This window comes from Colletotrichum graminicola (assembly GCF_000149035.1).
Source record: "Colletotrichum graminicola M1.001 genomic scaffold supercont1.40, whole genome shotgun sequence".
NCBI classification, from domain to species: Eukaryota; Fungi; Ascomycota; class Sordariomycetes; order Glomerellales; family Glomerellaceae; genus Colletotrichum; species Colletotrichum graminicola.
Window position 1 is genome coordinate 325356 of NW_007361044.1, and position 26169 is coordinate 351524.

The 26169-nt window shown below is 57.1% G+C and overlaps 7 protein-coding genes across 7 annotated transcripts; 4 read left to right on the forward strand and 3 right to left on the reverse strand.

Moving 5' to 3' along the window:
* Positions 1-6105: 6105 nt before the first annotated feature.
* GLRG_08726 (uncharacterized protein) lies at positions 6106-6831 on the forward strand (the record flags this gene model as incomplete). The annotated part of the gene is made up of 2 exons (XM_008099276.1): positions 6106-6611; positions 6789-6831. 2 exons carry the CDS (start codon positions 6106-6108, stop codon positions 6829-6831), a joined length of 549 nt encoding a protein of 182 aa, XP_008097467.1.
* Positions 6832-9120: 2289 nt separating this feature from the next.
* GLRG_08727 (Ulp1 protease family protein) lies at positions 9121-11551 on the reverse strand (the record flags this gene model as incomplete). Its single annotated transcript, XM_008099277.1, has 2 exons — positions 9121-11444; positions 11497-11551. The coding sequence occupies 2 exons, from the start codon at positions 11549-11551 to the stop codon at positions 9121-9123; spliced, it is 2379 nt and encodes a 792-aa protein (XP_008097468.1).
* Positions 11552-13900: 2349 nt separating this feature from the next.
* Positions 13901-15903, reverse strand: GLRG_08728 (FAD binding domain-containing protein; the record flags this gene model as incomplete). The annotated part of the gene is made up of 3 exons (XM_008099278.1): positions 13901-14863; positions 14914-15207; positions 15265-15903. The coding sequence occupies 3 exons, from the start codon at positions 15901-15903 to the stop codon at positions 13901-13903; spliced, it is 1896 nt and encodes a 631-aa protein (XP_008097469.1).
* Positions 15904-18187: 2284 nt separating this feature from the next.
* GLRG_08729 (uncharacterized protein) lies at positions 18188-18751 on the forward strand (the record flags this gene model as incomplete). Its single annotated transcript, XM_008099279.1, has 2 exons — positions 18188-18321; positions 18490-18751. The coding sequence occupies 2 exons, from the start codon at positions 18188-18190 to the stop codon at positions 18749-18751; spliced, it is 396 nt and encodes a 131-aa protein (XP_008097470.1).
* Positions 18752-18941: 190 nt separating this feature from the next.
* GLRG_08730 (uncharacterized protein) lies at positions 18942-19490 on the forward strand (the record flags this gene model as incomplete). The annotated part of the gene is made up of 2 exons (XM_008099280.1): positions 18942-19152; positions 19189-19490. The coding sequence occupies 2 exons, from the start codon at positions 18942-18944 to the stop codon at positions 19488-19490; spliced, it is 513 nt and encodes a 170-aa protein (XP_008097471.1).
* Positions 19491-22189: 2699 nt separating this feature from the next.
* Positions 22190-23390, forward strand: GLRG_08731 (uncharacterized protein; the record flags this gene model as incomplete). Its single annotated transcript, XM_008099281.1, has 2 exons — positions 22190-22624; positions 22680-23390. The coding sequence occupies 2 exons, from the start codon at positions 22190-22192 to the stop codon at positions 23388-23390; spliced, it is 1146 nt and encodes a 381-aa protein (XP_008097472.1).
* A 578-nt stretch (positions 23391-23968) lies between these two features.
* Positions 23969-25639, reverse strand: GLRG_08732 (uncharacterized protein; the record flags this gene model as incomplete). Its single annotated transcript, XM_008099282.1, has 2 exons — positions 23969-24849; positions 25564-25639. The coding sequence occupies 2 exons, from the start codon at positions 25637-25639 to the stop codon at positions 23969-23971; spliced, it is 957 nt and encodes a 318-aa protein (XP_008097473.1).
* Positions 25640-26169: the final 530 nt, after the last annotated feature.

Below are 26169 nucleotides of genomic sequence, written 5' to 3' on the forward strand. Positions count from 1 at the left end.
TTGATGTCACGGATTCCACTGAGCACACCACATACCCTTTTCTTCTTCTTACCTGGTCGTGTCCCACACTACCTACCAGAGTCCAACCTGCGACTATGGGACGGAGAGACCGCCTGAACACGGCCCAACCTTTGCTCTCGGGCCAGGCTCCGAACCCCGGCGACAAACACCACGGCATGTGGTCCCCTACACTTACGGATCCTTGTGGCATATGGGCTTTTCGCGGCTTTGACACGCCTCATTCCAAAGGATGCCATCCGTGCGCGTGCCCCCCCCTTTTGCCTTCTCGCCGTCATTCTCCACGCTCTCCCAAATCTCGCCTCGTCCTTCAGCCACCTCTCCGCCTCATCACCCGTTTCGCTCTCTGTCAGCTTCACCGCCGCTATGAACCAATCCGGTCGCAGCTTTCCTCTAGCCGGCCCCACAAGGCCATCCGGGCTCGCCTCTCGCGAACACAAAATATGAACAAGGGGGGACAGACACCAGGTCGACAGTATTCGTACCGTGGCTCAGAGAGCACAAGCCAAAGGGTATGAGTCCTGGGCGGGCCACTCGCTTTTTCTCTTCCGTATCGTCAATCGTCGCACGTTGTACCACCACTACTCGCACCTCGCTCTCTTTCGTTCCCTCAATGGCTGAGTTGATGAATCCGTGCGTGGACTCACTTCTGGCATGTTTGACCGTGATTAGGGTGAAGCAGAGCCCAGCGAGTCTCACCATACCACCCGGTGCGGAGCATTCGTGTGGATCGCGACTGGCCAGCGTCGGTGCCATCCATTCCTGGCGTGCTTGCTCCTCCACCTCCTCATCTTGTGTCGTCCGGGCTTTCGTTTATGCCCATGCGACGATGCTCACCTTCCCCGGCCTATCTTGAGCTTGGCATTGTTTCTTCCACATCCACTGTGCTCCACGCCCGTCTTTCCGAACCTCTCGTCTCTTTCTCCGTGCATACCTACTTATGCATCTCTTACCCCCTCCTTTACCCCAGCTCCAAGGACGCCGTGCGGGTACGCTTATATTAGGTGTGTATCGATTAATGGGAGATCTCACACTGCGCGCTGAGGTAGCAGTGTCTAGCTAACTCATCTTCCATGTCTGGGGACCAGCTAGTGTGGCGGATAAGCAATAACAGCGTGCCATAATGTAGCGTACACTAGTGTATGGGTTGCGGTCTGATCAGCACGCCCGCTAGTGGGATGCTGCTGTTTGACTTTCCGATCGCGGCATAACGCCATGTGACTATGATGATGATGATGATGATGGTGGTGGTGGTTGTGGTGGTTGTGGTGGTTGCGATGCGGGCGCGTGTGTCGGAGCCAAGGTCGTCCAGAAGAATCCCCCAGCCCTTCTTCACGGCCGTAAGAGAGAGAGAGAGAGAGAGAGAAAGATGGCGCGTCGTGCTCGGTCCGTGCTAGAAGCCAGCAACGACGGGAGAAAGGGTAGGATCGTGATGCGATGTGCCGCATTCGAGTACATGCCGTCATATCTCCTTTCTGACGCCGATTCAGCGCACGGGTACGGTACGCCGCCTGTCCCCTCTTTGCCACCGATTTCCGGGCTCCTCTCACATTGGACGTCGAACGAGACTACGGTGAGGGCCAGTTTTATTCCCCGGGTCAATAATCAAGACTTTGGCCTACGGCATCCTCCGTGCCGCCCCTCCTCTGTCTGCCAGCCAGCCTCCCAAAAGCAGAAAGTGACACTTGAAGTCATCTGGCGCCCGCATGAGGAAGGAGGGAAATGCTGCTGGGGACGTCTTGGCGTTGTTGAAGAGGGAGGAACGACTTGTCAATCTCCATCACCGACTCGGCTTGAGATGAGATTAGTCTATCACTGGTCGCAAATCCCGATCAGAACGCTGTTATCTGTCCTACAGCCCCCACTCCCCCAATTGCTTCAGTCACTCGGACGGGCGTCGGCATGTGTGCTCCCAAATGCTTATGAGACACGCTGGGAAGTTGGAGCAGTGTGGGGAAAGCGGTTCTGATGAAGCAATCCATTGGAGCCGAAAGCCTGTCGAATGCGTATCGAAGCAAAAGGAAACCCTGGCGGCGACGCCCAGTAGCGGCAACATGATTTAAGCAGCCTCAAGGCCGTATCGTGCATCGCCCCAAACACTCTCAAAGGTTTAGAAGGACCCCCGAGACCAGAGGTATCCATTGTTTCCGGGCATGGCAGCTGAGTGAAAGAGAGCTACGGCCGCGATGGCGATTCGTCTGAAGCCATGGTTGGTGGGTATTTTTACTCCAAGTGTCCGAGCTTGGGAGGGGGGCCTGTGTGGCCTTCGTCACACACACACACTCTCTCTCTCTCTCTCTCGCTCTCTGCGCCCGTCCCAAGGGACCTCGACAGACGTTCCCCGGGAAGCTCTGAAAGTGTAGAGACAACCTGACGCTTGATGCCTCGCATCCGGTCCGCTGACGAATATGTCTCTATCACTGACGGGGAGGGGTCTGTCCAGACTGTGAGAGCAAGGTCCCACAAAGACCCAAGGCCGTCCGTATTCGTAGAATCGCGGCCTTGAACTATGTCGGCACCTGCCTCTGATTACCTGCCGTTCATTGTTTTTTGCCCTCTTTCTACCGGCCTCATCCGTTCCAGAACCCCAATGACGGCATATGTTGTCGGCGAATCGCCTTCCAAAAGGCTGCGGCTAATGTCCGACCTCATGGGCAGAGACGGGTCCGACTCTGTAGGGGAATACGGTATGAAGTCATATCCATCGGATCATCAGGCAAGCGAAATCCCCTCGCATCATGGGATCTCTTGCGCGCTGCGTCGTGCGTAGTGTACCATTTGGTTTAGCAGGTAGTGTGAGCCTCTGCTGCTGCAAGCCGCCATCCCCTCCACCACCTCTCGAGCCTTGGCAACCGGCCGCCTAAAGTACGGCGATGACCGCGGACCTGGCCAAAGTGGATTACGTACGCATGGCTCGGCCCAGGTCCAGCCACTCATCTTGGGAAGATTGGCAGAGGCGGGGCGGCTGCTTGCGATTTGCGAACAGACGGGCTGCAAATCTTTAGAAGAGTGAGAAGTGGTTCTTGTGATCGATCGTGGACATAGCATGTGTGGCTGGAGATGGCGACCGTCCGTCTCGAGTTTCCGTCTAGGTAAAGTATAGATACGCTAAGCGTCTGGACGGTGTGGCACGTCTTTTCTTTTTTCTTTGTTAGCGCACGCGACATCAATGGGCGGCAAGTGACTGTTCCGGTACCCCCGCCTGCCTTGCTCGAGGTATCGGCATCCGAGAGCACCTCCCTCCCGTGCAATCCGGACATGGAGGAGAAAGGCATGGGCGGCTTGGTAATGAATATGGACTGCCAACGCCCTGCTGCCAGAGCTCTCGCTCGTGGTGTCCAAGGGTGTGGTGATCAGGCGTGTGGCAAAATAAGCACCGTTACCAAGACTGTGCTCTCTTCTCTGTATGGCCTCTCGGAGGAGCCGCGTGTGATTAGCAGTCAGGATTCACGAGTGCCGTTGGCCGTCTCTTGTGTGAGAGAGTGTGTCGATTTGTTACACTGCATGTCCCGGGAGGGTTGCAGTCGTAGCCGTTCCGTATGCGAACAGAGTAAAAAGGAGCGGCCGCCGATCAATGCGACGAGGGGGGAGGATGGATGGCTGGGTGGAAAACGAGAAGAAGCAGAGACGGGGTCTTGACAGGCCGGGGTCTGATCGACCTTGGATCGTCCTGGTGTTTTCTTCGGTTGGCGCCAAGGCCGTCTCAGACATTTTGCACATTGCACATACCTACACAAACATGGCCGAACCTGATCTGCTGAGTTGCGGAGCATCAGTGGCTGGGATGGCACCGGGACGTACGAGCCTCGATGCCCAACCCTAGGCAGAGCAGCAGCTTTCTGTTCAACCGAGCTCGCGACACTGCACACCAAGCAACACGGGTTCCGGAGACAAACACCCTACGGCCAAGCACAACGGATAGTGCAACGCATGGCTGGGCCCATGCGTGAGCGAACCTGGGGCCCAAATTCGTGCCGCCCACCAACCGTTTGCGACGAGGCGCCTGACGGTCACGTTGATTGGGGGACCGTCGTGGTTACGCAAACGAGCTGAGCAGGGCAGATGCCAAGCGCTGTGGCGGTGTGCGGCGACGGCATGGACAAGCTGGGCACGCTGGGCGAGCATCATCAAGACAAGTCAGGGCAACGGTGGAAAAGAATGCACACGTTGCGAAGAAGCTTGGAAGTCGATCGATTTCCTTGGGCGCAACGGCACGGGGCAGGACAGAGGACAGGCGAGCGACCAGGACAGGCCACCCATAGCCAGGCGACAACGCTGAGGGTTCCTCTACGCCGCAGAGGCGATGGCCAGAAAGGGAGGTTCGGGCGGGTTAGTCAGGTTGCATGTTTGCCTTCCGCCAAAACCGAACGAGGAAAAGGTTGAGGTTGGACAGAAGAAACGGTGTGTAGGCTTTGTTTGCTAGTCGGGAGGGATCCTTTGGCGGGTTTATTTGGTTTTGCTGGGCGTCGACATCTTGGCTCTCTTGGACCTTTCGAAGCAGCTTCCAGGCCGGCTCAAATCCACCCTGGGCGGGGTCAATTGACCACCAACGTTGATGCTGAGACTTGGGGAATGAAGCAACGGGATAAGAGCGCGCTGCAGAAGTTGTTGTTGCTGCGGGCGGGGGGGGGGGGGGGTTCTCCCGCTCTTCCATGCAGGCCATGCATGCACGCATCCGGCAGTATTATGGCGTCCATCCAGCCATACCGGTATGTCTCGGCCCAGTGTCCGACCGACACATCTTTTGTGTCGGTTCAATTTCCAGAACATTTCTCCCGCTCAGGCGGAGACAGGGATGCACGTGTGCGCGTCGGGTGTTGTTGTTGGCAAGGACGACATGTTTTTTTTTGGAGAGGGTGGGGGATTTTTGTCGCCAATATGCTTCCACACCTGTAGGGAGGGCGGGTATGCGCGGCCCAGTCCAACGGCGAGTCCGTAGCCGGGGCTTCCACGGTTGCGAGCATTATCCGGGTAACCTTTCTGCGTCTTTTCTCCCTTTTTAGCTCGCTCGATTGCTCAGGAATGCGTCTCCGTAAGGCGGGAGCGGTTCACCGACCAGGTGTTTGTTCATATTCTCGACATTCCACAGAGCAGTGACGTTGTTCTGTCCATCCTTTCGGTGGCTGCTCCCAAGCTTTTTCGCCCCGGAACAATCAGCCAACGCTGTTTAGAGGGGCCGAGTATGTGTCTTGGCACAGAGGCCGAGAGGTCCCACTGAGTGGACTTGGCCAGAAATGCAGAATCCAGCATGGTCTGGAATGGAGAGATCGAAAGGTCCAGGCCGTGACGATTGAAGGGCGGACCAAGGATGCTGGATCGAATGATTTTGAATTCGAGAAGGATTGGACGAGGTAAGCGTAGGTAGCGCAGCCCTTCGTAAGAAACGTCAGCCTCAACCAAAGTTAGAAAAAAAAAAAGGAAAAAAAAGAAAAAAAAAGAAGCCCCCATTTCTCAAGGCGGCGCGGCGCGCATAAAGGTGCGAAGGCCCGGCTATGTCGTCATTGACTAAATAGGCATGCGCGAAAAAAGTTCTTTTGGCACATTCCGTGCGTTGCTGACATCGCCGTTTCCTCCTGTTCCTACCTGCGTGTGTCTCATGCTAGATATTAGGTTCGGTAATGCAGGAAGCGCCTGGGATGGGCAGTCTACAGATATACGGATAGATGATACCTAGGTAGGTAGGTAGGTACCTATACCTACATCCATGTGTCTTATGTAAGCATTTGGCACAAGCAACCATCGCCTTGGATTCCAGTCTTGGTCACATCGCTTTTTGGTCTTGTTTTGAATTTCCTTTCTGATTTTGGTGTTTTCATTATCCCCCGCTGCAAAACTGAAGTAAACTAACAAAATCTCACGTTACCAATCAATCCGAAACCCCGATTTGGCCCTTTGCCCGTATTGTCGCATCGCCTTACTCACTTGGTCCACTGTGGCAAAGTTGCTTGCTTCTGGAATCTTTCTTGTTTCGGACTAGCGCCCATCCGGATATCTTGGATCATCTCGAAGCGATGCCAGGCAATCCTAAACCCTGTAAGTCATCTCAGCAAAACCTCTGTGCCGTGGCAACAATGCAATGCTGCCCTGATGGACCTTAACGATGTTCATGGATGCCCTGTGTACGGCGGCCTCCGGTGGAACGCATCAGTGACGCGGCTGGGCCCGGCCAACGACATCCGACAAGAGGGGCTTGTTCGCTGGGACCTAGGAGACCGTGGGCTCCAGAACGCAATGCGGTCGGTCACGCGCGTAGCCGTGGCTAGGAAGTCCGCCATCGCCGGCTGGACCATGGGGCCCCACGCGCCTGTACTGTGGTGTTTTGAAGACGCGGGAGCACGCATACTATGTAGTACACCACACGTATGGTGCAACGAGAACACGGCATCCAAACATCAGATGCCGGAACTTGTAGTGTACACCAAGTGCACCGCCGGGCCCGCCAGGGTGCACCAGCTGGCTGGCACCCGGACGACCCAGATGACTTCCGTGGTGCCGACGGCGTCGCCGGGAGCCCAAATCCTCTTGTCCACCCAAATCCCCATCCCATACACTCCCGAGACGCCGATGTCCATCTGGCACCACCGACATCCCGGGTCCGTCCACTCTCATATCCTCAACTACTTGTCCAGCGCAGTGCCTTCGGGACTCACGACGCTGCACTTTTACTCTCGCGCCATCGCGAGTCAACACCCTCCCGCAGTAGTACACACGCCCGACTGCGTTGTGACGCCATCGTGTTGCGCCCGGACTTTGACGACTCGCTTGATAAGCGAGTCGTCAAAGTCTATCGCCTTGCCATCGCGATGGGAGTAGAGATCCATTCGATGCTATTCAAGAACCTGCTTGGCACTGCACGCGACTGACTCTCAACCTACCCGGCCGGTGTTCCTTGGTCGTTCCGACGGCAGCATGGAACCCTCACGCCTCCGACGAGTTTGCCAGTCTTCGCATCCGGTGCGCGCGCACCACCCGGATGGCCGGCAAGGCAGCGGTCGAGTGCAGCCCATCCCCGGCGACGTCGCCGGCACTCAGAACACGATGCCACAGCGTCATGTTCGGCCTTCGCTGGCCGCAGTAGCTGTACCCTGTCCCGACGTTTTTTTTTTTTTTTGTGGCAGCCCGCCGACCACCGCCTTTGCTGCCTCTTTCCATGCTCTCGCCTGTCCCGCCCAACGTGCTCCGAGTCCGAGGTTCTCGGGTTGCTTGAAGCACTGGTGCCGAGACACGCCGGACAAAAGCCTGACTCTTAAATTATCGGCCTGCTCGCGTCCCACGCGGGCGTCGCTCTAATCCAGCAATGTCTGTCGTTCCCTCTCTTTAGATGTAGAGCTGCTTGCCATCCCCCAGTTCTCGCCGCGTCTCTCCAATGTGGACTGATGGAGGTATGTGTTGCTGCGCAAGGCCTCAATATGGCAGGGCTAGGGCGCAACTCGGCGCATGTTCCCATTCGCCTGGTGTCAACCGATGGGTTTGACAGCTTGGTGCCTGCCCGTTGTGCGGAGAGTCCGCTGCCATGGTTTGCAAAGGAACAATCCCCACCATGCCTGTGCCGTGCTCTGTCCGCAGCGAATGCGAACCCTTTTCCAAGCAAATCTACGACTTGCCATATCGGGACTGCCAATTCCTCCGTAATGCAGCTACCTGAGTCGCCGAACCTTGGAAGGGTGCCCTCCAAAGACCATTGGGAGGTTTCGCACCTCAACCGCCCCCATGCCCACCTCCCGCCTGTCCCTTGGCGCCCATCTCACCAGTATCAGACCGACGGGACAGCCTGGACCCCTGGGCCGATCGTGGATCCCCCAAGCTTTGATGGCCTCCTGTCAAAAAGAAGATATCAACCAGCCTCATTTTGCCTCTCCAGGGTTGCACGTGAAAGAGTCAAACTAGGAGAGAGGCATGGAACTCTGTAATCCTTTAGTGCCGCGCTTCTCTCTTTCCCTTTTTTCTTTTTTAACTTTCGGAACCAAGTAAGCACCCCCCGCCCCCGCTAGTCTACATTAGCCTCTCCGGCCGGGCCCTTGAGAATAGGACTAGGATGTGTATTTGAGAGTCTCGTGAGATTGGGAGATGAACGACGGAGGAAGCGAAGATGGGGAAGAGAAGGGAAAGCCCCCCCAAATAAGACTTTGTCGTCCGGGTAGGAGGAGGGGCGTTGCGCACTTGTCTAGATGCTGGGCGTTCCGCCCGAAACCGAGCATTGCCTGCCGCTGGAATCTGGACAGAAGAAATCCCGGGCAATAAAAGCATGGCCATCCAGTGGACGAACCCGCACCGTCTCTGCCTCAGTGGACCGACGATATCAGCCAAAGTAGGCTGTGTCTCTTAGTGGCAATCGTGAACGGAGATCGACCGCCTCCCCAAGGTTTGCTACCCGGTTGGCACCGGATCCTACACTAGACAGCAGACCCTTGGACCACTCGACTTAAGGAGGGGGGACGAGCCGGCCTCCGCCTCAACATCCAATTTGACAAGGCACATTTCTACGTATCCGTTTCCTGGCCTCGTACGGAGAGCTGAGATGGCAGACTCGTTCGATGCAGACCCTGCTAGGCTAAGCTGGATCAGCCCACTCGGCAAAGCCCAACTGGCACGATAGACACGGATGGCTTTGTCACTCGGCGGGCGCATATGTGGAATTCGTGAATACTAACAAAAGACCCTCCTTCGGGTCCTTCCAGCATATTATGAGTCTTGCCTCTCCTCAGAGGCAAGGAGACCCGCGTGGCTCTCGTCAAATGGTCTTTCTGAGATGAATGCCAAGGAATCGTAGTGGAACAAGATAGAAACAAACACTCATACAAACATATCGGCAAGAAAACTACTATGTGGTATCCCAGAACTCCCAAATACTTTATGCGGACGCCCGGCTGGTTGCTCGTAATCCTCTCCCCCCTTCAGGGAGCAAACGATGATGGTGATGGTCAAGGAAGCAAATGGGGCAGGCAAGTCCTAGCTCTGGTGGCCTTTTCTCCTTCCGTGACAACCCTGTTCGACCCTGGCAGATGGTTGGTTCTTTGATCATATATCAAGCCCGGTCAAGGCACTCCGAGCTCTGCCGCATTGCCCTTTCGCGTAAGGAGCCTAGGAGCGGGAAGTCGCTACTCACAGGCCACTGAGATCGAATTCTCCGCTGAAGCCCTTGTTCAGCAGCATGCCCGCAATTCTAAGACGCTGCAGTGGTAGGTCCTCGCCAGTGTAAGTGTCGATGGCGTTGAGACCGAGGGCCACACACATTCCATTCGTGATGGTGAAAACACCGCAGTCGTAACCGTTCCTCTGCAGCGGGGCTTCGTGACAGACCGTCCTCCACTCGCTCGCCTCGTAATCGCTGCCCAAGAATGCCTCGATCCAGGCCAGGGCTCTGTTGGTGTGGACGGCCGACCCTCTTGGGTTGAAGGAGTCCATATGCGACACGGTCCGCTTCTGCGGCCGGACAACGAGCAAGGTCCAATGGTTGTTTCTGCAGATGGGCATGAGGATTGTTTCCAGCTTGAGGAAATTGGCCTTGGTCACACCATATCGGCGAAGTGCTCGTTCGGTGTTTTGCACGCCGTTGTCCTCCAGTCTCTTGTAGAAGAAGGATCCCATGACCAGGCAGACCCGGTTTGGCGATTTGATGTCCGTGGCGCCTGCGGCCGCGTTGACGTAGCGGTCGAGCCACTGGAGTGAACCATTAACGATCTCGTCATTGAGCCACTCAGTCTCCGGGACCACCTTGGCGAAGTCGTGTTTTCTGAGTTCGACGCTTTCGGCAGTGGTGGCGAGCGTCTTGGAAGGGTGGGCTTGCAACGAAGCCGTCACCTTCTGGAACCAGTCCGTCGGTAGCGAGGTGATCATACGCCTTCGAGGAACGCGGAGCCCGTCGGTCTTGCGTAGCTTCTCCTCCTCGGCCTCCTTGGCCTTTCTTTCCTCCTCTTCTCTCCGGCGTGCCTCATCCACATCGAGAAGCAGCTGAAGAGCGAGTGAGAGGTCCTCAAGCTCCTCTTCTTTATCGTCAGAGATGTTCAGACCTGCGAGGGTTGGGGGGCTTGGGGGACAGGACGACGCGTCCCGCGGCTCATCCTTGACGAAGAAGCCCTTGGCTTCGAGGCCTCTCAGGGATTTATTAAGATGCTGCACGAGGCGGGGCTGGCATATCGACGCAAGGGACTCCCCGTCACTATCCTCCGATGTGTTGTCCGTGTCCTGCCCGGTGCCCGCAAGGCGCCCTGGCCTCGCAGGGCTACGGCTCTCGGGTGAGCCATCGGTTTGCGCACCACTGAGGGAGCTGTCATCCGTGACCTGCCGAAGCGGCGAGCCGAACAGTTTATTCAAGAAGCCTACCGGTTTCGATGACGAGGAAGTCGACACCTTCGCCGATGGCGAAAACTGAACCTTCTTCAAGCCCCTCGCCTTCTGGAGGCGCTTCAACACAACGGGAGACTGGTTATCCTTCTTGAAGATGGATCTGGGGCTCGGTCTGGGGAGCAGGTCCCCAGGGTCCGTATCAGTGAGCCCATCCTTGAAGGCAGCTCGTCGTTTGGTTGCGATCTCGGCCAGATGCTCCCGAACAAAGGTATACGCGTCAGTGGTTCTGGCGGGTGGCAAGTAGTTGGGTTTGGTGACTTGACGATACTCAGGAGCGTCTCTCGCGGACTTAGCCTCTTCGGCCATGGACTCGTTCTTCACCTGCGCGTCGGGAAAACTGCCGGGCATTTCAGCGGCCGGCTTGGAGACGGAATCATCAGGAGTCTCCACACCGAAGCTGTCGCCCCCCCGAAAGAACTTGATAACCTTGCCGACCAGCCCGGCCCGCTGCACAAGGCTGGGCATTGGCCTCCGGTTAGCAAGAGCGTCCAGGTCCGCACCAATGCCCCTGAGAACCCGCTGAGTGACGCCGGACTCAGCCAGGACAGGGGAGCACTCGTTGGGGAAGTCATCCACAAATTTCTGGGCCGCCGTGATGGCCAGAAACTCGTCCGGGTTCACGTCATAATCCATGATCGACTGGGGGGATTTGAATGTGTCCTTCAGCTTCGCCAAGAATGTGTGAGAATAAACGGTCTCCAGGACGAACGCCGTCTGCTGGAAAACGGTGACGTAGGCCCCGAGGGTATGGATACGCTGCGAGCGGGCATCCTCGTCCCCTCGAGAGGCAGGAGAGCTGTCTCTGGAACCCAACATGCCCTTTTCAATCCGGCGACTGATGCTTCGAAGTGCTCGGACAAGCGGGGCTACCTGATGCCAATGAGCGACTCTTGTGGACTCGTCTACCCACACGAGGTTGGGGTTGGGCGTAGCCAAGTGAACAACCCGGGACTGCTGTGCAGCCATGGTGTCATCGAGGAAGTCGTCGGCGAGTTCTAGTTTGATGCGCTTCGTGCCAATATTGCCGGTTTGCTGGTCGCGAGAGTGTCGCTCAACGACGTTGTAGTTGCGCGGGTACACTAGGGCGATGGTCAGAGTTGGCCGGTGCAGCTACCACGCGAACAAACTCACCATAGCCAGCAATGCTACTGGAGACCTTGCTGACAGCGCCTCGAACTGAGGTCATGATATCAATGAGCCAAGCAGCGTGGCCCTGGGGTACCTGTTGCCACGCATCAGCATGATTTCCGGGGGAGTCGAGTAATAACTCACAATTCCCTCGTCTGAAGCCAAACCTGCGGCGGCACTCGGAGTGGTTTTGAGAGGCTCCTGCTCGGGCTGGCCCTGTCCAGCCGCATTCGCCACGGCTAGGTCCAGCTCTGAGTCTTCGGCCCGCCGCTTGCGGGATGCGTTGCTGCCGGGTGAGCAGTTCTGCCCGATGCCGGCAGAAGACGACGTCTCCCGTTCCTCACGCCGTACAGTGATCGTATGAAACCCCTAGTATTCAATCTATCGGTCACCTGGACGAGCGTCGGCTGGCCGGGGGGTTGACAACCGTATACTGGCCAGGAGAAAACGGGTATGCTCCGGGCGGCGCCGCAAGGGAAGAGACTAGCGAGCGCCCAGTTTTGCCAATGTAGGAATCTCGAGATGTACGGGGCCGGCGGTGGGGTTGGCAGGCGCGGCTTGGACACCGGGTATCGTATTTCCCGCTTCCCTGACTGAAGCCTTGGTGCTCGTTGCGCCAGTTGAGCCAGACAGATACCTCCGCGCCTCCTTCGACCGAAATCCGGAACTGTGCAACTCGCGAAGCCGCTTTCTCGTTTTGGTGATGTGATTCTCGTTGGACACGTCGCTCAAGGCGGGCAGGTGTCGGAAGGACTTGGCGGCACTAGCAGGCTTGGTTGCACGCAGGTAGGCTCGAGGCAGTCGCGAGTCTGAGGTATCCGGCTTGCTGAGACCTTGTTAATGAGTGGTCACGTATGCTAATGATGTCCGAGGCCGAGGCTTGACCAACAAGGGGTCTTGGTGCGATGACTTGCTCGCCTTGTTGCTGGGGATAAGACCGTGATCGACTCTCGTACGCTCAGGGGCTGGTCTGGCCCTATCCAGACGGGGTTCGAATATGCGCCGTCTTAGTCGCTTGGTCAAGGCGCGGGCGTTTTCCACAATCCTTCTCCGCGTAGGGCGGATCTTCCGTTGGAGTTGGTGATTGTGGCGATCAATCCGGGACTGCCTCTCCTTCGATATAGGCCGCGGTTTGGGTTTGTACTCAAAGCTCTGCCCAGCCCAGGGTCGGCCGAACTGTGAATGATGATGACGACTGAGGTGACAAGTTATTTGGCGGGGAGCGACAGTTCGGGCGAGGGGGTCGCGAGAATCGAGGCCCAGGTTGATGAGGTTGCAACTGATCTGGTGGGGTTCGTGATCGTATCCGAATGTCGTCGGTCTCGCCGGCGCGGGGAGCTGGGTCTTGGTTTAAGGCTTGCGACGGTCTCTTCAAAGGAAACGAAGAAGCCAGTCTTCTCCTTGGGGTGGAAACGAGATCAGCTGTGTTGCGGCTGCTCTACCTACATGATCGTTAGCGAAAAAGGTGCGAGGCTCAAGAGTTGAACAGATAGTTTGCTAAAACAAGTCATGGGCGCAAAGGGAAACAGGCGTGAAATGTAGAAATGGGAGAAACAAAAGACGCCGGGGATTTTACAGTGCTACTGGTTGCGCAGTCCAAAACTATGGGGAAGGCGCGTTGCTGGATTGAGTCGTGGTTGTTGTCGTGATACGGTGGCCGTGATATGAAGTCGAGGCGAGTTGTCTTATGCAAGGACCAGTCGCAAGGCGAGGCGCGCGTCGGTCTGGTGGCCTTTGGAAAAGAAGACGCAGGCGCTGCTAGGCGGCAATGGATGCGAGAGGATAAAAAGCAATCGAATAGGGAGGCGCATCAAAGAATCGCACTGCGGGAAGGATGGTGCAATGGAAAGTTGCGAAATCCCCATCGGGGGGTAGGTGCGATGGATAGGTAGGTAGTATGGGGTTTAGGAAAGAACGCCTGTAGTTTTTTTTTTGACAGCTCCGGCGGAAACAACCAAAGGAAATGAATGAGCTAATGGGAGAAGGTACCAAGTACCCTCGTGCCTCCCACCTCTTTCACTCAGGTACAGGGCACTGTGCAGGGGTTGCCCCACCGCCACGCATCCCTGACTAACTAGGTAGGTAGCAACCGGGAACGAAACAGTCTTCAGGAATGACAACTTGACGGGATTCTACACCTCAGAACTTGGCAATGGCGTCCAGCATTCCAGCGCATTGCCACCATGACCAAGAACGCGGACCATCACTCAACAGTCTTTGATTTTGATAGACGGCTCGAGTTGTATTTTGGGTATTGCTATAAATGCAGTTGTACGGTTAGGGGATTGCACATATCTAGTCCGGTATATAGGCCATGTTTTGCTCTGGGACACCGTTGAGAACCAAATCGGTTCGGTATACATCGAGGTAGCTCTATGGACACAGCACATTTCCTTCTTCACAGGCATTACAGTTGCGACAGCGTTGCTCCGAGTTTCTTGGTGCAGAACGCGCCAAAATATTCGTTGAGCGCGTCAACCGTGCCACTGCCCTCTTCCAACTTGGTCACCATACCGACGTAGCCGTCGGGGCGCACGACGACAACGCCGCCCTTCTCTTCGTCGAGCCCCAGTTTTGCATGGGCTGCTGCCTCGGCGTTGGGCACACGGCGGTCCCACCTGTCGTCGGCGTAGACGTGCTCGCGGTATCGAGCCAGTAGCGCGGGCACGTCGCGAGAAATCTCGATACTGCTTCGCTTGGCCGCGAAGATGGTGCAGATTGTGAAGAATAAGCTGTGCGGGTTGTGTTTCTCGTGGTGCGACACGCTCTTCACGTCGTCCCGGAGGTACGCAGCGAAGAACGATCGCTTATTGTCGAGGTGCTTGGCAAAATCCTCGAGGGCATTGTGCGTGGTTGAGGGCTTTCCTGCGAACACGAAGATGCGGAACGAGCCGTTGAGCGGAATCTCCTGCTCGAGATGAACGACGTTGGCGTCGACGACCCTCGTCACGTCGGCGTTCATGAAGAGGCGTCCGGTGCGGAGCTTGGTGCCCTCAGGATGGATTAGAGGCGACTTGGCGCTATGCGTCTCAGACCAGTTCAGGGCGTTCGGCTTGTACGCCACGCCGTAACCGCTCGTGAACTCGCAGGCCTCCTTGAAGGTCTGGATGAACTCGTTTTCGGACTGCTCCTCGGGGGCGGACTTGTCGGTGGCCGCTGCCTGGGCCTCGCTGGCTGCGTCGGGTCTTTGCGAAAACAGCTTGGCGTACTTGTTATCGAAGTCGAGCAGCGTCTCGGCCACGTCCCTTCGCTCCTCCTCATACGTCTTGAGGATGTCGCGTCGCGCGAAACCAGACTCCACCGCATGGATCTTCCAGGCCAGGTTCTGTGCATCCAAGAACGCCGTATTCATGCCTTGGCCGGCCTTGGGCTGGTTGTTTTGTCAGCAACGGGGAGCAGATGCTGGAACGGCGCACTTACGCTGTGGGTGTGACAGGCGTCGCCGCCAAGAAAGACTCTCTGGTCCAGGGTGTACCGGTCAGAGATGCCTTGACCGATGGGGTAGACGGAGTACCACTCGGTCCTCTCCCACTCGATTGAGTACGGCTGGAGGATGCGCTTGGCAGATTCCTGCACTTCCTGCTCGGTGGCCGTCTTTCGCGGGTCAAAGTCCGGCTCCGTCGAGGACGCGATCTGGATGTACAGGCGGACCATGTTGTCTTCGCGGGGGATGACCATGATAGACCCGTGCTTGCTGTGGATCGTGCATTTCATCTGCGATATTGTCAGTTACGGGTTCGTTGGCCCATGGTCCTCCGCAACGTTGCTCACCTTGATATCGGGGAAGTCGGTCTTGACAACACCGTCCATGACACCCCACACGTGAGAGATGGGGTCCTTGTGCTTGATGCCGATCTGCAGCTGGCTCCTGATGAACGAGCGGGCGCCTTCGCCGCCAAACAAATATTTGGCCCGTAGCGTCTCCTGGGAGGTTCCGTCGACGTGCTCCAGGCGGACCTCCACAGGGTACTCGGGGTTCTTGGCCTCATCCGAGGTGAATCCTGTGATGGTCCAGGGTCGCTGGATATGCACGCCGTGCTTACTGAGGTCGCTGATGAAAACTCGCTCAATGTGACCCTGGTGCAGGAGGGTCGTGAAGGGATACCTAGCGTCGATGAAGTCGGGACAGCTGGCCCAAGTGCCGGTCCTGGCGATTCCACTGCCGGACTTGGGCGGGTCCCAGAAAGCCACTTCGTAGACCCTGGCGGGCTTGTGCGCCATGATGGCCGACTTGAGTCCCATGTTGCGAAGAAGGTCTAGAGAACGTGGCTGGATGCCGTCGGCTCTTCCGGTCGGCGTCGGCTCCGCCCGGTTATCAATGTGCTTGATCTTGTATCCCCATCTAGCCAGGATGGTCGACAGCATCAGGCCCACGGGCCCGGCGCCGACAATAACTGCGGACATGGGCATGTCAGCGTGCGGCTAGACGATGTGGTTGCCAGAAAGAGGTCCTTACCTATGTCACAAAGAGTGCTCGACTGGCGGTCGGGTTGCGTCTCCATATTGCAGGGTCAGCAGGCGCAAGGCTTGGTTTTGCAAGTGGCCAAGATCTCGTGGGGTCGAAGTGTGTAGGCAACGGAGGGGATTTGACAGTACTGCGGTATCACGAGGGAGTTCGGATAAAGAATGATCTTTAGGAAAAGCCAGCAATCAGAGACATGGGAAACATTGAGTATGTTATATGTCTGGCGACGGGTCTGTCTGTCGACTGGCATGAACTTCCCAAGTGGGACACGGCTCGGAGGGACGGCTATGACGGACAGCGGGGAGATGGTTCAATCAGCATCGACGTCGGGAGGCAGATTGGGGACGGCAACGCAAGTCGGGAACTCCAAAATCCCCACACTGGAAGGGGGCCAAAACGGCTACGTGCCCAGCCAGACCCGTCATACCCGCTGACCTGGCAGAGATAGATAGAGGCAGAGGGAGGGGAGAGAGAGAAAGAGAGAGACGCTGTCCATCAACCTGTCTGGTTCATCATCCCTGCATGAGGGGAGCTCAACCCAGACAAGAGGGACTCGGGAAGTCGAGTCGGCAAGTTTGCTGGTGGAACCTTGGACAATGGGCGCCCGGGGTGGGCTTGTAGCTCTCGTGAGTGAGTCGCGCAAATTGCAGGCGAAAAGGCAGTTGGAGACGGCATCTGGTCCGGCGGGACCTCTGGCCAGAGTGCCAGGGTCCCCGGATGAGGTAAGGCACACACTTCGCATGACTTCAAGCTCTTGGGGCTCTTGGAAGTTGGAGAAGTCAAGTGCGGGGAAAGTGCTAACCATATTGAGCTAGCTAGGAGCACTGCGACCGCGAGGACCCAACCGAATTAGGTACGAGCCTTAGGTAAGTAGCATATGCCCATTCCACGTGACGGTCTTCTCTCTGCTCAGACTCGGATTCGAGGGCCGTAAGGAGCTCACGTTCGCACCTGGGTATCTGATGCGCCTTGGGCATGCGGCCGCGACTTCTATTAATATGAGCTAGACGTTTGAGTTCGTTCAACTTTGAGTTGGAGTCACATGCAGGATCCAGACGAGACGACCGTCGTCCGAACCTCAGTTGCTTATCCTGCCTTTCGGAATGCGCACTCCGTCAACCCAGCCTCCTCTTTTGATCCCGGCCATGCCTCAAGGCTAGGTGCAATGGTCCCTCCGGCCTCCGCGGACAGTTTCATCGCCAGCCCCGTAGGCCTCTCACTATCGCATATGTATCCCTGCTAGGCGATACCGTTGCAGATTCTGCAACGCACTATGGTGGCTCCCAATGCGCTAGCCAGCTGTCCCGAGACGGGATCTACCCAGCACGACACCGGCCCAAGGCGCGTGCTCTGCTGGTGGACGACACCAACGCCATCTGCCGGTTCTTTGCGAGTGACCTGTCCGACAGGCCGGAGCTAGCTGGCGTCTGGTGTTTCCCATGCCGGAGCACGTCCGTGGCCGGCGGGCCGGAACCGCCGTCCTACGAAGCTGGGCGGGCCGTCAAATGAGCACAGGCCCGACTGACATCCGGCTTCTTGACTTCAAGCGGAGATCAGTTGCGAAGCCAGAGAATTAAGACCGGCATGACGAACTCGGCCCAACCCCATTCGAGGGGCATTTGCGTCCAGAGTCCTGAGAAGCGAAGTGCCGGAACTAACCTAGAAGCCCGTCGCTTAAGTATGTTTGCCTGGATATGATGGTCGGTCAAGTGCCCTGGCGCATGCAACATCTGCAGATATCTGGAGCGGAAAGTGCTTGCTCCGTTTTTATATCTACTCGGTGGAGACAGAGGAGGGGCGCGGAAGGAGGATACGCCGTGATACCCCTTCGCGTCGCGGTAGCTGCCTATCTTACTACAGTCGATGCCTTGCGGTGTCGCCTGTCCTTCCTTCCTTTCCTACCTATCTACTGAGGTATGTAGGTATCTTTTCAACGCTGAGCAAGTTCTTGCCTGCCGCAGCTGCCTGTTTGGGCACGTGGCCTGCTATTGAGGGTCTCCTCTCCGTCCTCTCTAGACGCATCGAGTATCTGGCCACCCTGCATTCTGCGTTTTGGTTTCTTGCGACGACAACAGCTAGACAGACAAAGCTCTTGTTCGCAGCAGTAAGCGTCACCAAGAGCGGCACCGTCGTGCCGACTCGTATCAACCCTACAGAGACGCCTCGCTCGGGAACTGGTCTGTCTCCGCTGCCCGTTTCAATGTGCCACCTTACCCGGTTTTCCTCACGATGCGCAATCGCCAAAGCCTCCAGACGTGGGTCGAGTCCATCCAGACCACGGCCCAGGCAGACAATGAAGAATGGCGCCAAAGGATTGCGGAGATGGCGGACACCCTGTCTCACCAGCCCTTGACGCGAGACGGGTATGACGAAGAAAGTACGCCCCTCCATGTGTTGCTATAGTCCGTCGTGGCTGCATGTGTACTGAGCCTTCGCAGAGTGCCGCAATGTCCTTGTTAGATACTGTGCTCACATTCCCCGGAATTATCAATACCGAGACGGTATCCAACTTGTGAGTTGGCTGCTTTCAGCCGTGTCCTGTTTGCTGGGACGACGAGTAACTCATTGATTGGACAGGTGTTTTTGGTCCTGCGCGAGCATCTCGGGGACGAAAACTTGGACCTGGCAGGTGGCGTGCTCTACGAGCTGATCGAAATCGACTGCGACTATTCGGATGATCCAGGAGCCGAATTTCAGCGCTGGAAGCACGATCACCTCAACCGACACGTGAGTCGGCCATTCCGTTACGGCTTCTTCCTGGCCACTGACACGGCTAGCACAGTCAAACCTTGAACTACCTCACATACCCCACATGACCACAATTACCACGACCATACGACCTACGGTGAGTCTCGTACAGTGGCGTCAACAGCATCCGCAGCGATATCCCATTCGGTTGTCAGACTACTACCCCTCGAGCCGTGTGAGCTCGAACGAGCCGAGCTGCATCCGCAGTCGCAAGGTCTGGATGATTGACCACACAATGTACGTCTCTACCCGCGAAGGCGGGACCAGTGTTTTCCGCAGCCCCAGCCCCAAAGAGTTACACGAAATGCAATGGCAGATCGGCACTGGTGGGGCCGGACGGTTGGTCAAGATGGAGCAAGTTGTCCCAGCTGCTCCACCATCCCAGGAGGCGGACACGAGCAACGGCAACGACATCACCGATATCGACGGAAGCCGGGACAGCCCGGGTACGAGGAGACCAATGTCTGTGCTCCGCGCTCTAGATAGCTTGTGCGCCCCAAACTCCCGCGAACGCCGGCCCGAGAACAGGCGTCGTGTCTGGTTTACCAACATTTTTGGTCTAGAGACTGTTCTGTCCTTGCGCGAACCACCTGATCCAAAACCGGTACCGCTGCCCGAAGGTTGTGTGACGCCGCACCCGATCTTCGCCCGAAAGTTCTCCTTGGTAGCCGACAACCAGCCTTTGCCGCCTTCGCTCCCCCACGATATGATGCCTACCGCGGATATCAAGGCCAGGAGGCTCCTTGCGGATGCTGCGGTGCAGGGATTGATGGGTCCTTCCTAGGAGTTTCGCGGCCCGTTCACCCCTCAGCTCGGCTTCGATGGCGGGTTGGATCATTGCCAGGTCTTCTTTGGGCCTTCTGCTGCACCGCTCCGCGCAAACGGCCTAGCAGTCTATCACGGGACTACCAGTCTTTGCCAACAGGTCGACGTTGAGCCTCCCGGAAAAACAAGAACTCCAAGGTCCCGTCGGGGTCACGATTGGTTTGGGCTGGATACCGTTCGCTCGGGTTCAGACCTACCGAACCACATCCCCCATACGCGAAGTGCTGGCGCTGCCAGCTCGCCGGGCACCGCCCGCGGTGAAGCGACGAGGCGCGACTTCCAGTCACATCCTGCGCCTAGCAACAACTGGTTTGGACTTGATGGAAACGTTGACGATTGTGTCGACCCGGAGCCGTCAGAGGTGGCTCGCGTGCATCGCTGGAGCATGGTGCGCGGCCATTGCGGGGTTGCCGCTAAGCAAGACGGATCTCACGCGCCAGCTAACCTTGGCTCGAAGACTCTGGCCATCTGGTCTGCTGCCTGTCATTCAGAGCAACTGCCCGAACCAGCCAGCTTCTCCAACGCGGGAGGAGAGCGTAGTGTTCCTGATCATCGATGGCTGGTCGACGATGATCCAAGGATGCACCCTGTCTGCATCGTCAATGTACAGACCCACAAACTGCGGCATGCTCCATCGCTCGATCAACTTCGCAGCCCAACTCTTTCGACCGAGCCCGCTGGCCCGATACGGCTCCAGTCTCGAACACCTCCTGATGATGACGGAGTGCAACAAGTCGCCACGGAAGCCATGCTCGGAACAGCCCGGGAGCTGACCATCACGAAGCAGCAGCCCGTCCTCCGGGACGTCGGACGGTCGACCCGTTCCAGCGGAATGGCCTCAAGCGACCGCTCGGGAAAGGAGTCTCAATCTGGGGCGACTTCGAGGCTGACTTCACCGTCGAGGCAAAACACCACCCAGTCTGGTAGGCATACCCTCCCTGACCATGCCGGCGCTCTTGGCACTAACATGCGATGCTCAAGCACGGCATCAACCGTCGTTCTCGGAATTTTATGCCTACGTTCAAAGCGATTGTTCTCTGCCGTTATCCGCCAATGGTTCGTGGGCGTCCTACAGTCACTATCAAGCGTCAGAGGCACGCAGCGGCCAAGGAGACACGCGATCAGACGCCGGGCTCAGTTGTCCTGGCGTATCCCCTCCATTGGGTCAAGGCCTAGATGGAAGTTCGAGGTTATCGGGTCATGACTGTGAGTCTTTGGGCAACTGACTATGAGGGTCGTGTACTTACGTTTTGTGCATTGTTTCTAGCTGGCAATCATGAGACTGGATTGGCTATTCCGAAGAATTACAGTCCGCCATGTAGTGGAGACTCGGCAATGTCAGGCGAGGACTATGAGGAGCATGATACCTCACAAATTCTCGAGGGAGGTACGTAGAGCGGTAGCATGTGCGGCGTTCTCTTGCCTTGTTGTTGTTTCTCATCCCTCCTCGTCCCTCCTCATCCTGCCGCGTCCCGCCGCGTCCCGCCAAACCAGACTGCCTTGTTCATATGTTCCAACCAACAGGACCGAGCCAAGCGCTGCACCCGGCTAGAGAGCCGGTTGATTTAGAGGCAGAATTTCCGCAGAGAGGTAAGTCAACAGACGCGTTTGCCTTGCCCACCCATCCGGGAAGGAACCGCACAAACCCTCCTCCAGCCCCACCATCACCTTTTTGCTTGGCTTCATTCAGGTGACGCGCTAAAAGGCGAATTTGCTCTCACCACAGACCCCTCGCCATATCGTAACCGAGTCAAGACTTGGATAGCAGAGCTTCAGGCGAACCGGTTCGAGGATCCCGAACTGGTCGGGCCGTTTCCCGGACTTGTCTTCCAGAAGCCTCTGTTCTCACCACCGCACATCGACCAACAGGACGCACCCAAGTTTGACGACGACTCGTTCCGCTCAAGGATCGGGCATCTCGTCGCATTGAGAGGCCATCGAACATCACGATCCGTGGATTCTCGCTCCATAAGCCGGCGTCATACTCGAGACACAACCTCAACAACGCCAACCAACCTCCCCATCATGATCCAGAACTCAGAGAAATCGGGAGGCCAACGCCGAGGGCCGGTGCCTTCTGCAATGAAAGGTAACTTCATCCCAGTCTCGCCCAGGAAGTACCGGTCGCCGTCGCCACAGAAACACAAACCAAACAAATCTGTTCAGATCAACCTGAACCTAACTGAGAATCAGGTGGACCGACTGACAGACGTGTGAGTACCAAAAACGAGATGATACATAACTCGCAGCTGACACATTGCCAGATTCTCGAACAAGAGCGAGTCGCCATCCCGTCGCGGACGAGTCGACAACTCCAGTCGAGCCAGGTCGCCTGTACGAAAGGACGACTTTAATAGCGCCCAGGCTCATAGAGGTATTGGCCACGGGGGTTCTCCCTCGCAAGCCCAAAACAGCCGAAGCAGATATGAGATGCCCATCCTCGAAAGCGACTCAACAACATTTTCGGAGTTGATGCCGACCTCGAACCACAAAGCCAAGGGCTCTCTAGCGTCGAGTCTCGCCGAGCGCCGCCGACAAAATACGCCGACACCAGTCAACGTCAATGACATCCGGCAACATGGAACTATTCTTGGCAATCCCGAGAGCGCGCCTCCTGTCCCACAGCCTATGACGCCGGACATGCTGTCTCCCGCAAGCATGGAACCGGTAGACTCATCCTCTATCTACTCTCAGAGCGAAGGCAGGCCAAGCCCCCTCCACCTCAAGAAGGACGACATCCCACAACACATTAAGAACGTGTTGCAGTCCTCCAGTGGCTGGAAAGATCCAAACATCCCAGAGCCGGCTCCTGGAATGGCCAGTTGGGGAGGAAATGCCCAGGGACATGGTCTGCACAAGGGCAGACTGGAAGCCCTCAGGCAGCCGGTGATGGACGCCAGCCAGATCTACTCCCCCCTTAGACCCTACTTCGCCTACAAGGAACTCCCTGTGCAGAAGATCGCCGGCAAGACCTTGATCGGGGAACAAGGGTGGCTCGAGCGGCCCAACCAATCCCCGGACCGCAAGAAGAAGGACGGCTCGCCCAAGAAACCGGGTCTTCTGGACAGCCTCAAAAAGATTGCCAGGGAGATGGTAAGCATCTTAGCGGCGCTCACATTATGGAGCTCATGGCTAACAATCTTGACAGACCGAGGGCAAATCTTCAGGCCGAAGACCGCGAGACACGGAGCGTGAGGGGAAAGTGCCGAGAGTCACAATCTCACTCGATCCTCGCGAGCAGAGCCTTCTTTACTGCGAGCTCGAGTTCCACATCAGCAATGCATTGCACAACTACATCACGAATGAACTGAACCACGGCCGTCTCAATCCGGACAAGCTCAAGAAGGTCGCAGACGGATGGAATCAGAAGGGCCGCCCGAGAGTCGTGGGCTTCCGATACGACTTGGAGACGCAGCTCGAGCTTGTCCACCTCCACATCGATGAGTTCCGGTTCTTCGGCCGTCGTCAAAGCAACCCATTGGAGATCGCCGGACTGCTTCATGCGATGAAGGTCAACGCTCGGTCGTTGCGCATCCGCACCCATTGCCAGCCGGATTCCGTGATTGCCAAGCAGCTCGTCGATTCCCAGTCTCTCTGCAACACGATCGGATGCTCCGAGACCCAGCAAATTGCCATTGCCGAGATAGCCCAGTTCTTCAAGGTCATTGTGGAGAGAGAGCAGGCCTACCGGGCACAGCTAGAGCGCGAAAGCGCAGCCCAGACGTTGCCGCATGGCCAAGGCGACCGGCAATGGGGACCTCCGAGAGACCTAGCGCAGGGTATGGATGCTTACGGCGGTCTCCACCTCATACCCGAAGGCTACGATGTCAATTCGGAGACTCTCCGTTACAACAACTGAAGAAGATATCACCATCTTACCTTCTCAATGCTTCGTGTGAGGTGATGGGCATGATGTCTTCGCCGGGGACCCTTGGATGCAAGTGGGACGGAAGAATTCGCGGCTCACAACGAATGAGAGGTGGGCGAGGAGTCAGCTACAGGCGGGCTTGTCTTGGTGACAAGAGCCTTGCCCACGGGCGTCTAACTTGGAAGGGACTGGCTTGCCTGGCTTCGGAATGGCCCTACTGCATCTTTCTCTCGGAGAAAGAGTCGGTGACACGAGAAGGAACAGACGCCGCATGCGTGGCAGCAAATGATGCTATGATGTATGAGTCTTTCTGTAGACATGAAAACGCCTTGTTAAGACGGACCAGGGACGACACATGAGCACCGTTGGGAGACGTGGAACGTTGGTATCTGACATTGAACATGGATATAGGTGCCCGGAAAGAAACCTCCAAACTGCCGCCGCCTGTGGGTTGCAGAAGCTTCATGAGAAAGGTTCTCCGTAAATCATCAAGTCGGCATGCGGTCTCTAGGCAAAACAAGATGGAAACGAAACAAGTACAACTGAGACGAGACGAACCACCCAAATCATTAGTTCCTGTAAGTGTATCGTTCTTCGCTCCTCAACCTCCCTGCACGCCGGTCGTCGTAAGGGTGGTCCCGAGGATAGCCGTCGTCCCACTCATCACGACGCCGATTGCGGGGACGTCCCCTGCCATGGTCCAGCTCGTGGTCCCTACCCGTGTCGTAGTGCGGGAGGTCACGCTCCCTCCCCCATTTCCTCTCCCAGGCCTCCTGCTGCTCTCTGTCGCGTTGACGAGCAATTTCGAAGCGTCTCTCGAGCGCGTTGGCGCCGAGGCCGCCGACGAGAGCACCGACGACGGTGGTTATCACACGCGCCTTCTCAGTCTCGCGGGGCGACCGCGGGCGGTACGTGCCATTTTCCATCTCCTTGCGGTTGCGGGTCCGGACGGTGGCGTCGGAGACCTCGCGCGCAGCCAGCCCGCCGATGACGGCGCCCAACAGGCCGACGCCGATGCCGGAGGAGGACTGGGTAAAGGTATTGTCGATAGCATGACGGGCCTTGCCGATGGGGCTCCGGGGCCGCGAGCGGGATCGGGGTCGGCCGCCCAGTGCGAGGGCCTGGGGGGGCAGAGAGCGAGGGCGATGGCGGGGATGGGGTGGAATCTGGAGGGCATTCGCGTCGCGGGGTGAGAGCGGGGATTCGGGACCGTAGTATGGGTAGACCGGAGAAGAGGCGTCGGCGGGGATGGCGCCCGAGATGCAGGGACCGCCAGCTACGGGGACATGCCCTCGGGTGTTCGGGTAGACCACCTGAATGGGACCGCCACCGCCGGAGTAGTATTCGGGGGAATGCTCCCGCGGGAGCGGGGACAGTTCGCCGTGGTGGTGGTGGCTTGGGCTGCGGACGTAGTCGCCGCGGACTTCTCGCTCATAGTACTTGGGCATGGCTGGGTCAATTGGTGTCGCGCGTAGGCGGCCAAGAGATAGAGCGGAATGGAACAGCCCCGTTGGTCTTGCTGCTGACAGAAATTCGTATGTCGGCCCAGAAGTCCGGGCAGCTAAGCAAGGCCCCTTGATGCAAAATGGTAACAAGGAAAATGTTTTTTTCTGGTATGGCTAAGCGGAGTTGCACGCGGAATGGGTAGGACGACGGCAGGTGGAAAGGCTGCGGAGGTCAAGACTCTCTCTTTCCAAGGCTTGCTCTCTGTCGTCAACACCGAAGAAAAAGTTGCCGAGAGGGTGCAAAAGACGAAGTATCCGTACTCTGGCCCAAATTCGTGGCAGCTTCAGCTCATGCAAGCTCGGTGCTAACGGCCGGGTCAAAGAGTCGCAGGAAGAGAATGGCCAAAGATACAGACGCAGCGTGAGGTCACAAAGACGGACAGTGTAAGCAGCTGGCCCTTACCTGCACCGCGGCTGGCACGGGACGCGGAACGGCTTAGGGTAGAGTATATCTGTGCCGTTTGTCGTTTGTGACGGAAATGCGTAGCCCCCCTGCCTGGACGGGTTGAAAGTTGGAGGCCTTTGGGTTTTGTTTCTGAAAGAATCGGGCGGGGTTGACACCCATGTCTCCTTGGGATCTCGCCACAAAACTCGCGTTTCCTACGAGATGCCAGGCCAGGGTTCCCCTAATTACGAGGTGTGGTAGGTAATGATGTCACGCATGATGATGGATTGCCAGGTGCGGGAGCTCGGGGGTGTAGCAGCGAGGCCGGCACCCAGGCCGGCACATAGCATCAATGGACTTTGCACGTCTTAGAAAGTGCTGGAAAAGTATCGCGCTTGTGTTGGTAGCAGTGAGGATGGGAAACTGTCATTGATAAGGAGCGAAATCGGCCAAGGTCGTCAATGGCTTAGGCAAGCTTTCAAGATGCAGGATTGCGGGACTCGTCTGCACCTCCCAGGTTGAGCCTCATCCATATCGACCCACAGGATGTTTCGGCAATCGTCTTACTCTCCACGTCGCGAACTAAGCTGAGGAGGGCTGGGCTGGCACTGCTTGAGAGAAAAAAGTGAGTCAGTCAGAGGTGGCATGCACGTGTACCAATAGGGAGCATGACCCTGTAAAAGCCCCCTCATTGGCCCGACCCACGAAGCTTCCTGCTGGTGCGACATCAGCAGGCTTTCCACGAGGCACTCCGAGACTCGCTGGAGAGAGTCGACCTCCCGGTGTGAGACGAAGCTTCGTTAACGCCTTCTGGTGTTGAAAATGACCCGCCTCCTCTCACCCAATAAGGATACCTCAGCGGGCGAACCTCACAGCCTGT